At 40.0% G+C, this 17,951-nt stretch overlaps 1 protein-coding gene across 8 annotated transcripts in view; it reads left to right on the plus strand.

Moving 5' to 3' along the window:
* Positions 1-17,951, plus strand: part of LOC143182093 (rap guanine nucleotide exchange factor 2) — a 143,080-nt gene that overhangs the window by 66,389 nt on the left and 58,740 nt on the right. For 5 of the 8 annotated variants that reach the window (XM_076382835.1, XM_076382840.1, XM_076382839.1 and 2 more), the window contains exon 1: positions 12,966-13,325. The exons of the other annotated variants lie outside the window; for them this stretch is intronic. In XM_076382835.1, the coding sequence (XP_076238950.1) occupies positions 13,015-13,325 (311 nt within the window). In that variant the 5' untranslated portion in view covers positions 12,966-13,014. Of the gene's footprint in view, positions 1-12,965; positions 13,326-17,951 lie in introns of those variants that run through there. 8 annotated transcript variants of the gene reach the window in all.

Raw genomic sequence — 17,951 nt, forward strand, 5'->3', positions numbered from 1 at the left:
ACATCGACGGGTTTACGCTGCATCCACGTTTTCAAAGTGCGCACATATATTTTCGACCCGACTGAATCCATTTTTTCCATCCTAGCGCGGATCGTGTGCGCGAAATGCTGACCCACTTGCGATCCGATGAGACGGAACACGTCATTGCGACCCAGAAAATTCTACATGTATATCTAATTTTATCGTTTCCCCCGTCATACTTGAGCGCGAATTTCGCGCTTTGAGGCGCCTGGCCTGCCGCGCAATTTCCACTCAGCCTGCTCGCTCGTTAAAGGATCGCGGAGATGGTTATTCGGAGGCGTAATGAGACGCGTGGTAATGAAATTTTCTGTTGGCTTTCGAAATAGGGCCCGCCTTTATCTGTTCATGCCGTGTCTATTTCCTTTAAATGTGGGCATATATTTCGCCGAGAAACTGGGACAAACGCGATGCACTCGGCAGAGATGCATTGCGTGTCCTGGCGTTTCACTTCTTGCGTGCTCGTGCTATCGAGTTAAAGAACGTTCTCGATCTTAAGTTACAAGTCGAAATTGGGTTTAATAACGACAATCTCTAGCTAATTCATACATACGAGTTTCGTTCTGTTCCCCCTGGTATTGCATTACTAGATACCGTTTTTCGTTTATGAAGTATAAAGTTTCGAGTGGAATGAAACTGAGAACTCTCGGGCAATATTGCGCTTTTGTGGGTTTGTTGCCTTGGTTGATGATTTAGACACCGAAAAGTGATTTCAAATCAATTTTACTTAAAAATCTGTGGGTAAAGTATTGCTGGTTTATTAGTCTAACATGGAAAGACGTTTAAGCTGGAGTTATTGAAGTCTCTTGTAGAATTTACAAAAGTACTCTAACAACTACAGTAGAATTCTCAGAGTATTCTAACTCTGAGTTTAATAGGATCAGTAATATTCCACTTTGTAGATTTAATAAAGCTGCTCTTATCGCAGTCAAGCTACCATTGCTAATTTCATAAAGATTTATAACAGATTCTACAAGAGTCTACTGTGTTTAAATCATTAACAATTTCACAAATTCCCTTTGCCATCGAATACATACAAATAAACAAGCATGGTTCCCAGCGAACCCCCGTCTTTATCAAAATATTTTCTGATATCCACCCAGCCTCCCCGATCATCCGATACATTTCCCGACATATCAGTGATAGGTCTCATCTTCAAACGATTCCCCAGAACAAAGACAAAACCGATCGATGCGTTTCCCCTGGCCTCTTCAGAATCTATTCGGCCACATAATTTGCCAATGCAGACAGGAGTCAGAGCGAAGACTGGAACCGAGCGATTCATGGATGCACGGGGAAGCGCATGGAGCACAGTGGCCACCACGTGGAACCATAAAGCTGGTCGCCGCCCTCGTTTAACCAGGTTTCCACCGTGCTAAGCGTATGAAGCGGCTCTTTGTCGGCTGTGAATCTGCGTGCCCCCGATCCCCTTGCCCCCTCCTCGTGCCCTCGCTGTTAGCCGACCCTTTATCGGGCCTCTGTCTCCCTCCCTTTGACTAGCATCGCTCTTGTTAAGGGAAACGCGCGTATCGTAATTCAGAACGCGACCATAAATGCGAATGCACGGGAGCAGCAACGCGCGTCGAGATCCTCTGTGCCTAGGAATTTCTGCGTATTTCTGAAAACGCAGTCGGAACTCGAATTCAGTCGTGCTGTGAGCATTAGTGTGCAGGGTGTTTTAGAAAATGGGTTCGAGGCTTTAGTGATGTGTGATATGTGGAGTGGTGTTAAAATGTGTGTATAATTGATGTAGGTCTTAAAAGCAATAATTTTAATATAGAATTTACTTTTTTAATCAATGAGCTTTGGATATGATTGAGCTTTTTAGTAATAGGTACTCTGAATGTGAGCAGAGGAATTGGTATAGAAGTGCATGAATTCAAGGCTCAAGGCAGGATTATTATTATTCTCAAGAAGGGTTATTTCGTAAAGGTAGATGTACTACAAATCTTCTATGCATATCTTGTATGGTAAGCATTATTCTCAAGTCGTTAATGATGTCTACTGATTAATGTATAGATGATAGTGTACTAGGATAAAAACAACTATGTTAAAGAATATTTATTCAGCATCTAATAGATCAAACTTTGAATACTATAATCGTCAGAAGCAAGCAATATCGAAACTTCCATTTATTTCACTGACAAATTTTATGCTTTTATATTGCATAACACTTGCCATGCACTTCTGTATTCAAACCTATTTAACATTCAGAATGTAGAAATCAAACGAAAAGATTAATCAATTCCTGGAGTAGCAAGTAACAAAAAAACAGCTGGTTCAAAAAGACACAAGAGGTCCTTTCAGGTTCGAAAAAAACATCGTTCTATTCAGCGTTAAACACAACTACTTCAACTAAAACCGCAAAACGATCCACCCTCCGCTGCACCATCCATCCACCCCCGTCCACCGACTGCAAAATCACCGAATGCCTCGTGACCGCAACCCATAAAGCAGTGAAAGCAAGAAAGAGCGATAACACCATTCTTCCGCCTCAGTGACAGCCGAGAGTCAGCCCGAGAGTCGTTCCTGATAGCTTATTTACAGCCCCGCGCATTAATATTCCCCTCGCGTCGAACGCGCCGCTGGAATCCCCGAAAACGAGGCAACGAATCGAAAAAAGAGCGTGCAGTCATCCAACAGCGGATAGATAGCCAGAGTTATGGGAATGGTGCTCGTTAAGCGGAAGCTGGCGAGAGAATCGCAGGATTGTCGGGATTAGGGCACGCAGCAACAATGGCAGGGTCCATGCTAGGTCTGTTGTCCTTGTACAGCAAGGATTCTCCCTTGACTGGCCTTTTTTCGGTCTACTCGTTCCTGCTACCATCGTTCTACCGTTTCCCTGCGTTCTCTCTCTGACCGTCTCTTTGTTCACGCCTAGTTCCATCGTTTTCTTCGATCTCGCGGCCCCTTTGTTATCACGTCGCATTGTCATTACCCGAGAGCCGCTGTTTCATTAGTGTTAGCAACAATACACGGGGAGGAGGGGGACAGCGAAGTTGTTCGTCGATTGCTTCTGGCGAAAGTACAGAGTGGGTCTGAAAAATAACAGGATTGATAATTTATCGATTGTGGATCAGGTAGTTAATAGAGTCGAGGTTTGGCTACTTTGATGTGACAGGGGCCATGTTTCGTTTAATAGAAATACTTGAAAGCCACATTCTGTACTGGGACAGTGTTTTATACGTGAGTATTAATTATGATATCGAGTGGTCCACTTAGGTAAGGCCACCTAAATATCTCTTTTTCAAATTATGATGATATAATAAATATTTTACAATTGAATGATATCGAGGGACTAATATACTGTAAGCAACATCTTCTTGTTCAAAGTCTCAAATAAAATATTTTTTAAGTGGCTTTATTTAAGTAGATCATCCTGTATAGTTGAGAGCAAAATTAAAGGATCGTTAATTTTGGGTCTAAAAATTGTTGATCTTGGAGCTGCTATAACTTCGCGAAAAAATATTGTACAACAGTTGCTCAGGGCTCATTTTAAAGAGTAGAAGACGCTTTTCTGCTCGGCTGAGAAAAGAGAAAGAGGTGATTTTTCCCTGAAAATTTTCCTAGGATTTCCAGAACCTAGGGGTCACACTAGGTATCTAGAAAAGCCACATAAGATTCAGGAGCCACGGTTTGGTCAACCTTAGAGTAAACCAAAGTTTAGCTGACTACTTTCGTGAAGGGCTGAATATTAGGTATTTTTAGATTTTGTGGGTCAAGAGGTAACTAATATTGAGATTATATTATATCCTTCTCATCTGTGCACTTCACTCTAGAGCTTCTTCACTTCGTTTCACTTCATCCTGCCTCTATACAGTACTACCAAGCTTCAAGCTTGTAACGACACAATACTGTCCATTGCTCGGAACTCTGCTGTCAGTTGACAGCGAATCGAAGACCGATAAGGTGATTCGATAGAAGAAGCTCGTGGGTGGCGCGATCGGGACTTTTTTCTTGCTTCCTCCTCGCGCCAGAGGAAATGGATATCCGCTGAATTGGAGTGCGGCTGAAAGGTTACTCCGCGTCTTATTGGGACATTCGAGACAGAAATAGGACTAGGTGTCCTTGCGAGGCTCTCTTTATAGTATTCCAGAGGATTTATCGGGATCTGAGTTTCTTGGGTAGTCTTCAGTTGCGTCGGGATTGGGCCTATGTGGATATCGTTTGAGGATAGGTTCTAGGTGCTTTGGGATAGATAATTAGAAGTCATAGTTGATACTTTTGAATAAAAGTATCAAATCAGACGAAATAACTAAGTTGAGACTTTGTTAGAAATTTTTCTTTTTTTTAGATCTTCTGTTTTTTTATTGTAACATACAGATCAATTTGGTTAATATATTTTTATCTACATTTTTTTTAAACATTTCTTATGGTTCAGACTTTGTACTGTAATAATAATATATTGTAAAGTAGAAAAAGAAGTAGAGAGTCAGTAATTCTACTTTTAAGTTTATGTTAGATATTAGCTTGCTACTTTCAACTTCAAAATTCGCTGCAGAATCTTAGAAGTTTTAAAAATTATGTTACAGAGTTTTCGAACAACACTTATTGTTAAAGTTCTTGAGTCAGTTTCCAGTTTCTAAGCAGAGGAACTTTGTCGTTGCAAACTTACTTTCTACTCTTCAAGTGTCTAATGTACATTCTCGTTAAGACTCTGTAGGTTTTAACATTCTCTTTATTTTAATAGCTTTTTCAGTTAAAAAATTATATAGTATATAAGTGTATATTTTATAGTTTATTTTTTGAGTAGCAGAAAATATACAATTAAATTTCCTTATAAAGTGTCAATAATCTTCAATATTTTGTTACATAAAAATCTCAGAGATCGTAAAAAATATTCTTAAAATAATTTTATGGAACTGCTGAAGGTATTTCATTAATTTTCTCCGCATTTTTCTCTAACGAAGTCAGTAAGTAAGGATTTTCTGGTCTTTCAGCTGATTTGATATGAAATTATAATCGCATTTACCCCTGGTGTTATAATAGAAAAAAAATTCACTATAAGACTCAGCTTCGTTATCTGTCTCAAGCAATAATTTCACAGACCTCTTGAATTTTAATATCTCTTAAATTCCATGTTATGTCGCATACATTTCAGCCATCAAAATTCATAATAAAATGCTTTCGATACTGCGTACACCTACGATTATTAAAAACGATAAAATGATATCGCAGCCATTTCATCTTTTAAGATTGAAATAAAATGGAAGCGAGGAGTTTTCCTCTTTTCTCATATCCACAGAGGCAATAATTCATTCATTACTTTCATAGGAAAAAAGAGTTTCTATACCTACTGTCAAGAGTTACTTAAGTACTTACCTACTTGCAGTTTCTTTATTTCTTCCAAATGTATTTGACCTACAATACTTTTCAGTTCAGATACTATCCAAATCCATTTCAGATTAGCTAATTCTTAAGAATAACATTCCATTACAAAATTTGTTCAGTTAATTTACATAACTAGATTGAACTCTCTCTCTTTCATTATTTTTTCAATAACTGACTAAAAAATTATTGCTTTATCCAACAATTACGTACATATTTCCACAGAACGAAAATTCCATTCTCCACAAATACAACGATCCACCAAACGCAATATCAGAACAAACTAAAAAATTCCAAAGTTATTAAAAATCAATCTGAAGCACAGCAATGTAGTCAACGACAAATACAAACTCGAAATTCGCCCAGTATCCCCATTTTCCCCTTGTTAGGATCTCGTTGCATAAAGGGAGATCAATAAATGTCGAGGTCGTCGTGAAACAATGAGACGATCTGGAGTCTGAAGGTCCTGGATACAAATTTTTCTCGTTTTTCCTCGCGAGTAAATATTGTATTCTTATCGTTTCTCGGTTACGCTGTTGCACAATGGGGAGCTGCATCCCGGAAGGATAATTACCGAAGTAACGGGTCATTCATTTCCGTGGGGAAACTCGCGGTTCGCGTCGTCGAGGATTACGCAGGGGATCGCGGCTGTTTCGAACGGTGTCGCTGATATTAGGGCGGCTTTATGGCGAAAAAGATAACGGGGGCAGTTAACAATTTTATGGGCCTCGGATCGCTGATAACGGGTGAAATAAAGTTACACTCTGTTTCGTCGGGGACGCCAGGCGTAATCGATTCGCAACCAGATTGTTACGCTTTGTACGCATAATTTTATTTGATGGCGTACAGGTTGTTTCAGGCACGTGGGTTGCGAAAGAGGTGTTGTGGAAATGGTAATGGCAACAGGAGGCTCTTTTGTGATACTATTTTTTAGTATTATTTATTTGTATCAGAGTTGGAAGTTTAATATACTTGGAGAGTCACGAGGAACAGGAGCCATGAGTATTTTATTTATCGTTGTTTCAAAGAAGTTTTTGGGACAGAGTTTCAGTGTTTGGAGAGACGTAGAGAGTGATGGGAAACAAAATTTTTCTGAGGTAATTTTTTTATTTCATAAGTTTGAGGGATATGGGGAGGGGTTTATAATATTTTACGATGTAACATATTATAAAATTTGATATTTTTGTTACAAGTATCTCGTGATGATATTATATTTCGTTTGCTTTAGTGCAAGTATAGAAGTGTATGGAATTTTTTATCTCTCCTTTTTAACTCTCAAACAAAATTGTTAATATTTATTTTAAATCAACCAAGAGCTTTGATAGGAAAATTATTAAACATTGAAAACATGGAATTATTCACCTTGGCCTGTGAACAGCTTATATATTAATTTCCTTTGGGCTCCGATTACTTCGAAACGGAATAAAATTGTTCCATTTTCAAATTACGTTATTTAAATTTTGTTTAATATCTTTTTATGAATTTTTTAACATCGCATCAACTGCACTCGACAGTTAAATTCTCGCTGAGTGATTTCGTGCTTATAGTATATCTCTCGCAACTAGGCGTGGAAAAATGTGGTTGACCTTAAAATATTCCTTCAGAGTTTTGTTTGCCGGAATTAAAAGCAAAAATTTAAAACAGGTCAGCAAAACTAGAAAATTTGAGAATTTAAATATCTTGTCTTTCGAAAATTTGAAAAGAAGATCAGTAAATCACGATCAGTAATTACTTCAAACAGTAAATATGTTTGAATGAATACAAGAAAAATTATTTCTCATCAATTTGAACACAGGCAGAAGTTAGGGAAAAAACTTATTCCCTAGCAAATAATATTCACAAAAAGAATAGAATTATCTGACGAAAGTTACCCTATTTGAATAATCATCTAAAATCTAAAGAATAGTTTCTCATTATCAACAAAAATGATTTTGTCAACTCTATTCAAGTACTTTTTGCTTCATATTTGAAAAGTTCATTGAATAGGCTCTATACGACTTCATTTTTGTCCTCAAAATGTTACAAAAAACTATACCTATATAATACACATAAATACATAATAAAATAATTCTGCTGTCAGAGTCTACCTAAAAAGAAACAAATAATCAGTGAACACGTTCACGTCGAATATTTATACTCCGTTTATCAGCGACGCCCAGTACACATAGTCAGAGAATTTATCAGCCGCCACTTGGTTCCCCAGCGAAACAGTTTCCCGACGGAATCGCGGCAGAAAGTTTCGCGAGCTCGCTTTTGCCACGTGTCCCCTTATTACCGCCAACTTTTGAGGACAAAAGGAGTTGGGACGATAATGAAAACTTCGTACCATTAACCAGCGTGCCAACGATACGAATATGGAGGGCAATTGTAGGGTGTGAAGCAACGCGAGACGGTGGCACGGTTGGAAGAACGATAAGCTAGAACGGCGAAGAAGAAACGTCAATTTTCAGACGGAGTACACGGACCGTGTCTTCCGGTACAGTGATCTGGTGGATCATTAATTTTATTTGTGTTCCGAGCCTACGTTGCGTCATTATTTTTTCCACTGCGATGATTGACTCTTCTGCATTCCTTTTTTTCATGGTCGTTTCGGTTAGAATTGTTTAGCGATAGTGTGTAGTCTGATGAATAGTTCATCTTAATTATCTCAAGGTAATATTTGTCTGCTGCTGTTTTAATAGGTAATTGGAAGTCTTTAGATTCAACTTCTTCTGTAGCAATTTATGGAAATTTGAATTTGCATCAATCTCCACAGTCTAATTATTACATACGCAATCGTATTCCAATCTCCATCCCTAATTAATTTCAGTCTAAGAAATTAGACTGAAGCTCCAGAAATATAGTTCTCATCCCTAGAACGATTCCAGAAGCTGTTTAGAATTCACGTCTTCAGAGTTCAAAGCCAAAAGAGTTCTTCAAAGCGAAATTGAATAAGTGATCATAGGAGGCGCCTGAAATATTTACGTTGACTTGCACCTGCAGGACCATTTGTCCTCCCAGGGACGATCCAGGTAGGAACTTCGACGTCGAGAATTTTCTGCATTTTCCCCCTCCACTGGCGTTCTCGTTGAAATAACGTCGACGATCTTCCCGACTGGTTGACGCAGGCAGTGGAACTTTTGCAGGGCACGTTTACGTAGACGCGTTCGCAAACACTTCACCTCTGCACTAGAACGTTTAAACGACTGCTAAACGGAGACTCGGCAAAAACGAACGCCCAACTGTTCGCAGGGACTCTTGCAAAAGTGAGGACTTTCGTGGAAGTTTCATCTAGTATTCGCTCAACTAAGTTTCATGGTCCCTTTTTTAACAAATTCTTCTGTTCCTATAGCAGAACGTTCAGTTATTAAAATATTCGACTAACCAACTTCTGCTCTATTTTATCAAGAAACTCCATATTAGCTCATCTCCTAAAATGTTAATCAGACTCCAACCTCTTAAGTACCACCTAAACTGCATCTACTTCAGCAGCAGCGACAATCTCTACCTCGAATTTTCCAAAATCGTCGCTGATGAAGAAGTAACGTCGCCTCGAGAGGAGCACAGGGAAAGGGCTGCGAGAGTAAGTCAGAGGGGGCATTTTTATTTCATCCTCGGTCAATTTGTCCGTCGCTGGTTCGTGCTGGCTGTACAAAAGAATTCGCCTCTCCTTTCGTTGCCGTTTCGCCGTGCTAGGACAAGAGGAAGACGAGCCGCTTCTCGGGCGCGTGCTCAAGAGGTTTTGCAAGCTCACTGAATTTCTATACACCGCTCGAGAAGGTCTACCAACTCCCACCCCGCTCCTTAAACCCATTCCTCCTCGGGGACCTCTTATGCACTTCACCGTGCGCCGTTGCTAAGACTTTCCCACGGTGTATCCCCCAGGTAATCTCTGTGTCTTTCGGATTTCTGCCCAGGCGGAGCCAGGGGGATCCTCGAGACGCGTGCGCCGACAGTTTCGACGCGATTTCTTTCTCACACGTGCCTTCGGGCACTTCCTCTCGCACGAGGATTAATCACTCGCGATCCAAGAGCTTTCGACGGAGACGCTACGCGGCCGTCAAGTGTCCCTGATAGGTGCATCGGTGATCTGGTCTCGAACAGCCTCGATTTCGGTTGTGGGTGATGAACAATAGTGATGGGAGTTCGAATCTCAGCTTCGAAGCGAGTCGAAGTTCTGCTGTGAAGATTTCAATCACTTCGAACGTGGCTTGAAGCTTATAACTCTTGAAAGACGACTCAAACTTTTGAAATCTCTGTATAATACTTTATATTAGTAGTACTGCTTGGATAATGATACATATTGGAAATGCTTCTAAGATTTTGGATTGTTACTCATTTCTCAAGATCTATTGAATTTCCCAAAGCTTTTAAAACTATCAAGGCTTTCAAGAGCTCTAAGCTTCGAAACATGTTCGAGGTGATTCGAATTTTTCGTCACACAGATTCGAAACGTTTCAGTTGTTATCACTAGTTGTGGGTGGAGGTGTATGTATTTTGGAGTGTAATTTATTTATTTGTTTACTTAGTGAGAATAGAAGAGCACATAATGTCCAGTACACAGAGTGCCCAAGCTAAAGCAGACTAACTAAATATATATTCTGTTTTTAACAATATGAAAATCTAGAAAATTAAAAAAAATATCCTACATAAAATGAATAAAAAAGGGAAGAGTTAGAAATTGGAATTGGAGGTTGGAAGTGGAAATTTAAATATTAATCTCTTTCAATATTTGAATATTTAAATTTTTAAATATTTATAAATTTGAATATCAATTAACCAACCATGGATAGGTGATTTCTAACTATCCTTTCATAAAATAAAATTTTTTTCTACGCATAGAAATAAAATTTCCTTTAATTAGTAGTATTTATGAAAGGTACTCAATGGCAGAGACAATAGCTGACACTAAGGAAAAGGTCAAGGAAAATGGTCATATCTTTAAGCAAGATAAATTTATCGTACTTAATGTTTCATAATAAGGTTGAAAATTTCTCAGTCTATTCCCATCATTAGAATTATTCATTTTGTTATCGTGTATTCATATAATTGAAGGGAACATTATTGTGAGCTGATTGCATTCCTTGCATCATTACAAGGTTTCATCTAACGTGAAGTTCATCTAAATTAGATGCAACAGAAAATACATATTCAAACATAAGAAAGTCCTAATGACTCCAAATAAACTAAATTAATTCAGGTTCAAAGTACCAGTTACTTCCTTGTAAAACCCTCACAGGGTTTATTGAATATAACATTTGGTATAGTATTTGCTATTGAATATAATATTTTTAATTCAAAAATGTTTAATAAGAAAGGGACAAAGCCTCTTCTTAGCTAGTGGAACATCCACGAACAAGAAAACGTGAAAGACATCTCGAATCCCTGAACCAACACGGTCTCGACAATCCTTTATAACTTATCCTTCCCACGATCCTGTTTGAATCGATTTCTTTGTGATCTCTCACGGCTCGATCCACGACGAAGGCGAGAGTTTCAAAGGCGTTCATCGTGAAACAATTTGTCAGGAGCGATTGCGAGTCCATCGTAGAAACGATTTAATCACTCACGTCTGATGTGTCTCACGCTGTTCCCAGCAACTCCAGTTTCTTTCGATGTTTGATGCAAAGTGAAAGGTCGTGCGAAACTTAAGCAGATATTTAAGTAATAAAGCAGACATTTACGTAATCCCATTTACCTGTCCATCCTATACAAGTTGAGTGACACATTTATATCACCTGAATTTTCCTAGAAACTATTTATCACATGAAAAAATGTTTAAAATGAAAGTTTGGTATGAAGAGCATGTTCCTCTTCAGTATGTTCCTCTCGATACCAACCAATTTTAGTTCGACACATTTGTTCACGCAACAAATGGTTGACAAGAAAATTCAGGCGATACAGTCGCGTGACTCACCCTGTATATTAATATCACCAAGCGAATAACACAATTTATCGTAAACGCTTTTCCCATCATCCCATCCATCGCGAATTCGATATTCGAGTGCATCTCGAGCATCGAGGCGATCACGTTCAGGGTCGACTCGTTCCCCGATTCCCTCGCGACGTTATCGGAGCACCCTCGAAATCGTAAGAAGGATCAAAGGACTTATCGTTCGACGAGATACGACGCTTCCATCCGCGCGACACTCGACTCTCCTTTATAGCTGTCTCGGATTTTATCGTTCGCCCTTCGTCGCTCTCCCCTTGGTCGTTATCATGCCGCGCCGTGCAAACGGTCAAAAAGTTGATAAGCGTGCGTCTCGAGGAAAGGGGCCAGACACCGTCGCGACGCCGTTATTCGCCGTATTAACAAGCAGCCCATGTTCTCGCAGCGAAAACAGATTAGTCACGTAACAAAATCGTGTCAGCCATGCTCGAGGTATCCACTCGCGAGAAGAAGGCTGTTTACAATGACATCCGTTACACGCTGGCTACACGGAAGCCAGGCTATCTGCATTTTGGCTTAATTGCGAGCAAGCACCAGCGAGGATTCTCGAGCCACCTGGAATCCTTTCGCCGCCGCGGAGTGCACGCTCCGTGTGATAGTTCACGCTTCTTGCGGTGAAGAAATGTTTTATTCTGCTCGCTTTCATTCGTTCGGGGAAGACAGATTGGTGTAATGGAGAGTGGGATGTGTAGTGACTTTTATAGGGGATAAGGGAGAGTGATAAGACTTTTTATGAGTCGGTGAAGTCTATATGTATTATTTGGAGTTATTACAGTGAGCAGGAATTTTTGTAGTCTTTCTAGTCGATTGGTTAGATGTGTTCATAATATTTGTTTTCAGTTCTTTGAATTTTTTTTTAATGAAATCCTTGGCGGTTGTACCACTAATACTTTTTTCACACGAGAAATAATATACTTGGTGTGTGAAGCTTTTTAGGTTGCCTGTATCAGATTTAATTGAAACAGAGAAATAGTTTAACTAATCAGTCTACTGTTTCTTCTTGAGAGTTCAATGATCTAGCTATGTCTACTCGAATATTAATATTAAAATATCAAGTACTACATTGAAGAAATCAAATATGGATTCTTCCATGTATAAAACATGCCTGTACTTAGAAAACCTACATTTTGGCACAGCGAACCCTAATTACTTTCACTCTACAATCCTCACTACAAGCACGACTCATTAAAACACAAAAGGTCAAGACGTACCTTAACCCAGTATTAGCTACACTTCCAATTTCGCAATCCAAAGCTCCACACATTAACAAAACCCCAACTAAGCACCAACGCCAAGAATACTCTCCCCCCGAAGGGTTCTCAACCCACAAACCAGACTGTCTATAATGTTCAAACAGTCCCCAAATGACTCGACTCACAGACTCTCCATCGGAAACCGATCAACGAGTACCTCTCTCGAACTTCCTCGAAAGGCGATCGACAGCAGTGGCTTCACGGATGCGCCGGAAGGAACCGGGTGACCTTAACCAAGAAAATTCGAACTCGTTTCGACAGAGCACCTAGTCGAGCCACGAGAGCTGTCAGCGGAGTCGGGAGGCACGCGTGACAGCCTCTAATTGAACGTACACCGAGGCGTCGTCGAGAGGAGAGCAACGTCGGCAGCGGGAAGAGGCGAAGCATGTAGCCAGAGGCGACGAGCGAGAAAATAAAAAGGAGGAAGGATGGCGGCGAAGGAGGTGTGGTTCGAGTCCTGGAGGATTACCGAGGGGTGAGGACAGGATGCACAAGCACACGAGCCAGCTACGTGGCCCCGGCGGCCCCGGAAGCGGACACCATGTCGCTAATAGAGGTCCTGTCAGAAGATGGAACAGCTTCCACGGCGGTGGAAGCGTCGGCGGAGGCGCGAGTAATTTCAACGACACCGCCGGAAATGGCAATCTGCCCTCGGGCATGATCGCCAGAGCTGCCCAGGAGCCGTTCAGGGCGATGCCCAAGGCGGTCCAGGCCCTCAGGAGCGAGTCCGTCGATAGGAGCCATCGCGCCCAGCCGCCGCCGCCGCCCGCCTTCCCGCGAAGACGATTCTCCGTGTGGTGAGTTTGGAAACTTCACTTTCCACCCTCTGTCTTCTTTTTTCTCTCCAGGGGCTCCCTTTCTGTTGCTCCTCCCTTTCTGCGCTCTGGACCGCTCGGGATGAATGCCGCGGATCTTTTTGTTTCCTTTTTTCCCGCGTCGCGAGGAAGAGGATCGTTAAGTTGAGGCTTCGAGTCTCTGTTGTGAATTTTTACTTGCCCTCTTTTCTTTGGGTTGGGTATCGTATAGAGTGCTTCGTAGATGTTTGAGGTTTGATGGAGATGAGTAGTTGATACAGAGTTTTTTCAATGTCTCCTTTTTATTTTGCGTTGGTTTTTGTGGGATGTGAGCGACGGAGAGTTAAGTGTGATTTGATGAGAGGGATTGAGGGATTGCGGATGTCTGCTTCCCTTGTTAAAGGTTGCGGTGTGACTTTTAATTAGAGATAGTTTAAAGGGCATAGTGTGAATTTATTTATTAGGAACAGGTAGAATGTTCTTGAAATTAATTTAAAATACTCTTGCATTTTAGCTATTTCTTTTTCAATTTCGCTATGTATTTGACAGTCTATGCTCTATATTGTCCCAGAAAGAACACATTATTTTGATTAAAATTTTCTTTAATCTCCTACGTACATATATAAATCAAACTCTAATCCTATGTACTCACCTTCACATAACATTTTTTATTTATTACTCGTGGTAAAGAACTCGTGATCACTTAAAGAGAAAGAAAGTAATCAGTTAACAAGATACCATCATAGAAGACCCTTCAAACACTTACCACACTGCATGTGGTAGATTTAGAGTTTAAAGAGAAGAAAGTGATTAGTTAACGATGTATCACTATAGAAGACACTTGTCAAGACAACAAGTGTTTAAAGAGTTTTCTCTAATAATCTCTCGTTAACTAATCACTTTCTTCTACTTGTGCGTGTGTTCATTATTTATTTCGTTGAATTTTATTTGTCATCCAAGTACCACAAATCAATCTTCATCTGTCTTCAAAGTGCAACAGTATTTCTTCCCCAGGCATCTGATAAAAGATAATCATCCCTTTTCAAGTTATTTCACTTAGACTATTTAGCGTTCAAATCACGAAATTATTACAGATACGACCTGACTATAATAAACGTGGACCCAGTCAGAACGTAAATCTATGTTCGCTCTGTTATATGAGCCTTTGGAACTGGCGTTGTTAAAAATCGGCGCACGCTGACGGGCGCATCTTTTATTGATGCAACGTCGTAACGAAAATTTATCCGACGTATAAATCACTGTAACACGTTCACGGACGGACGTGCGTTACAATCTGAATATATTTCAATTAATCTCCATAAAAGCAGGACACAACGTCGACATACGTAACTTTGCCTCTGTTCTCGCAGCCTTTTATCCTTTTGTTATTAGCCTGTTTCATTGTACAGGGTGCACTATGTACAATGTCTCAAGGTGTACTCTTTAATCTCTAAATTTTGTGGTCTTCTAAACTACTTTAACAATAGAATCCTCTGCAACCATAAAGATCACACTTTTAATTTTATTTTTAACATATTTATTTTTATTTGTAACATTTCACATATCTTTGCCTAATTACAAAGTTGTAAAAAAGAGCTTTTTGTGCATGCATAGGCAAGATAAAAGTACTGAATCCATATCTAAAATTAAAAATAGAAAGCTTTTTATTTGTAACAGCCTGCAAGTGCATTGCAATATCTAGAAAACCTTCACCCCTCTGAAAGAATGTTTGGAAAACGTCTTCACTGTGTCCAACGACTTCATAAAATCAAATCACTTCGTGACACTTCCTCTGATCCACCCTGTACACGACACAAGGACAGGTTAAATTACGGTGTTGCGCAGCGACGCATTGATTGAAATTTACCGATACATCTTGCCCCGCATCGATTGGTACCACGTCTGGCCCGAAATAAGCTGACAATTGCCAAGTCGAGGCTGATAGGCAGCGTCGAATGAAACCAAATGACTTGGAAAGTCGTGCAGGGCAGTGTTCGCGGGCGTAAATACGCGAACGATATCGCGATCACGTTTTTCAGAATCGTGTCCGTGCCTCTGGACTGGTCCAGTCCACGACTGCCTCGCGAACAAATCGCGCGTAACGAGAGTACATACAATTTCTGGTTTGCTGAAGGAACCATGTTTCATGCATTACGCAACGATTGCACTGTGGTACTATTGGGTTGGTCGAAAAATGCTGTTGCGTTTCTTTCCTTCTTTGGTTTTAAATTATCAAGTATTTTGCACTGGGGTCGACTGGTTTAGTATGAAGTCAGAATATTAGAGAATTGGTTAATACAGATTGCGACATGTTATGTGTGCTATTTGGTTTAATTAGATGCTAAGTATGTAACCATGCTGGTTAGCATGTGTTTAGAAAGAAATATTGGAGAAAAAATTGGGAATGCTGGAATTCGTTGGAAAGAGAAAGTAGTCTATGTTGGAACTATTTCAGCTATTTTAGCTATTTTAGTGCAAAAATGAAACTAGTTGAAATTTTTCGATTAAACTAATTAGAAGCAAGGGACAAGTAAAAAGCTACAGAAAATAAATACAAGACTAAGTAATAAACGACTGTCTGAAGAACAGTATTAATTTTCTTTCAAAAGTTAATAATTCGATACATAGAGAAGGAATGATTAGAATAGTATTTTTATCACCAAAAACAGTAGTTAACTCAACATCTCCTCGTACCACAGAATTCTCTCATCTCCTCTAACTCACTTCTAGGTAGACAAAAATACAAAAATACTACCTAAGTTGAGTCCTCAACAGTCCTCAAAAATCCTCAGCAGTCACCCCCATTAAAAGTATTAGACCCTAACAAGTTAAAACTTAAATGAGGTATCACGAAAGTTCTATTAAATCCATTAGCCTCACGTGACGGCTCCTGAGGTCGGTAAAGATGCTACCGGTCGACAGTTTAGCTCTTTTAGTGTCACGGTCGGGGCACAGTTACAGCCCTAATAAAGGAAAAAAGGGGGTTGGAGGTAACGGTAGGTAACACGGCGCCGACTGAAATATTTCATTAGGTCGAGTAGAGTCGCGTCCGGGTTCGGTGAAATGGGCTACATTATTTCACGAAGTGGCCGAGGAAAGACGTTCTGGCATGCGAATGAAATGACTCGGCGACGCAGTTCGTGGCCACTTGTCAAGAGGACTCGCGGCGACTTCTTTAGAAATATTTAGGGAAACAGGGACATGGAAATAGAGAAGCAGTGATGAAACTAACAGAGAATACTATACTGCGTTCACTGAGAGAACGCAGTCGTTTCACGCAGATGGCTTCCATTGCCCCGACTGACTTTTCCACTGAGATTGGTGAAGGATTCAAGAGCCTAAAAGGACACGCCTTGCTTCTTTCTACTCTGTATACCTAGTGTCCAAATGGAACAAATGTTTCTATCTATTAAGAAACAATATTTATTGAGATATCAATGTATAAGAATCTACAGCTTATTTGATTATAAAGAAACAGCAACGGTAGAACTGTTTCCTGGATTTCCTACAAAATGTTCGATGCGACCAGGTAGTTTATGACACAGGAAATCTAGGGTCGTTTATGGTATTGCAACGCAGTAAGAATTCTGACTTGTACCAGTACGTTTTCGGTCGACAGAGACGATATTCAAGAAGATTTTTATTTGCTAACAGAGCCGCATTAATACTTTCGGAGAAAACTAAAATCTAAAAGAATATCGTTTGCTTGCTCAAAATTTCTTTCACACCGTTTATGCGCTAACACTTGAAGAAGTGACTTTCTTTAGAAATGGTAGGACCTCCAAGGACACAACAAGGGGTTCATGGGTAGGGATGTGCTCGGGAGTGATAGAGCCAATAACTAATGAGCGTAGGCGTGAACTGCGCAAAGGGTAGGCAAACTCGTCAACCGACAACTGCGTTCTCCCAGTCACCAGTATAGGTGAGTGTCCCTCTCTGATTTTCTTTTTGGATTTCACATGTGTTATAATATTAAAAAAGCTAAGGAATATGTGTTTTTAATATTCCTTGTAAGTTCGACATATTTGCAAATCCAACTTAAATCCACTAGGAAAATTCTTCACACCTCGTTACTATACTTCAGAGTATCATTTTTGGTATTTGAAGCATGATCGATTCGAAGCTATGCAAATTCGAACTTACTTGTAATATGCTTGATTCGATCACTAAAGAGGAGAGCAAATTGTTAGAAGGACTCTCCTCGATCCGAATAGCTAGTGGCAATTGCTTACGGGACTGGACAGCGGAAGTGTCCAGCTTCAGCTATGACATGCGAAGCAAGATCATTTTTCAGGCTTTCAACGTACCACTGACTGGCGATCGAGCTACAAACAGGTTTCGCTTATGAATACAAAGATGAGGAATATTTCTGGTCAAATGCTTTGTCAAATGGTTGCTAAATAGAGGAAGATACAGGACCTCGAATTTATCATCCTGCTGAATACTAGGAACTTCAGAGAACCTCGTCGTTCTCCATCAAAGTCGAATAACTTGGAAAAGACATTTTTGTCAATCTTACCAAAAAAGTTTTGATGCTTTTTGTATAATAGTTTCAGATGTATTTTCCATGACTCTTTATTAGGAAGATTAGTAAATCTTATACTTTCTCATAAATCGAACCTCTAAGTA

This window comes from Calliopsis andreniformis, chromosome 8, assembly GCF_051401765.1.
Source record: "Calliopsis andreniformis isolate RMS-2024a chromosome 8, iyCalAndr_principal, whole genome shotgun sequence".
Lineage (NCBI taxonomy): Eukaryota > Metazoa > Arthropoda > Insecta > Hymenoptera > Andrenidae > Calliopsis > Calliopsis andreniformis.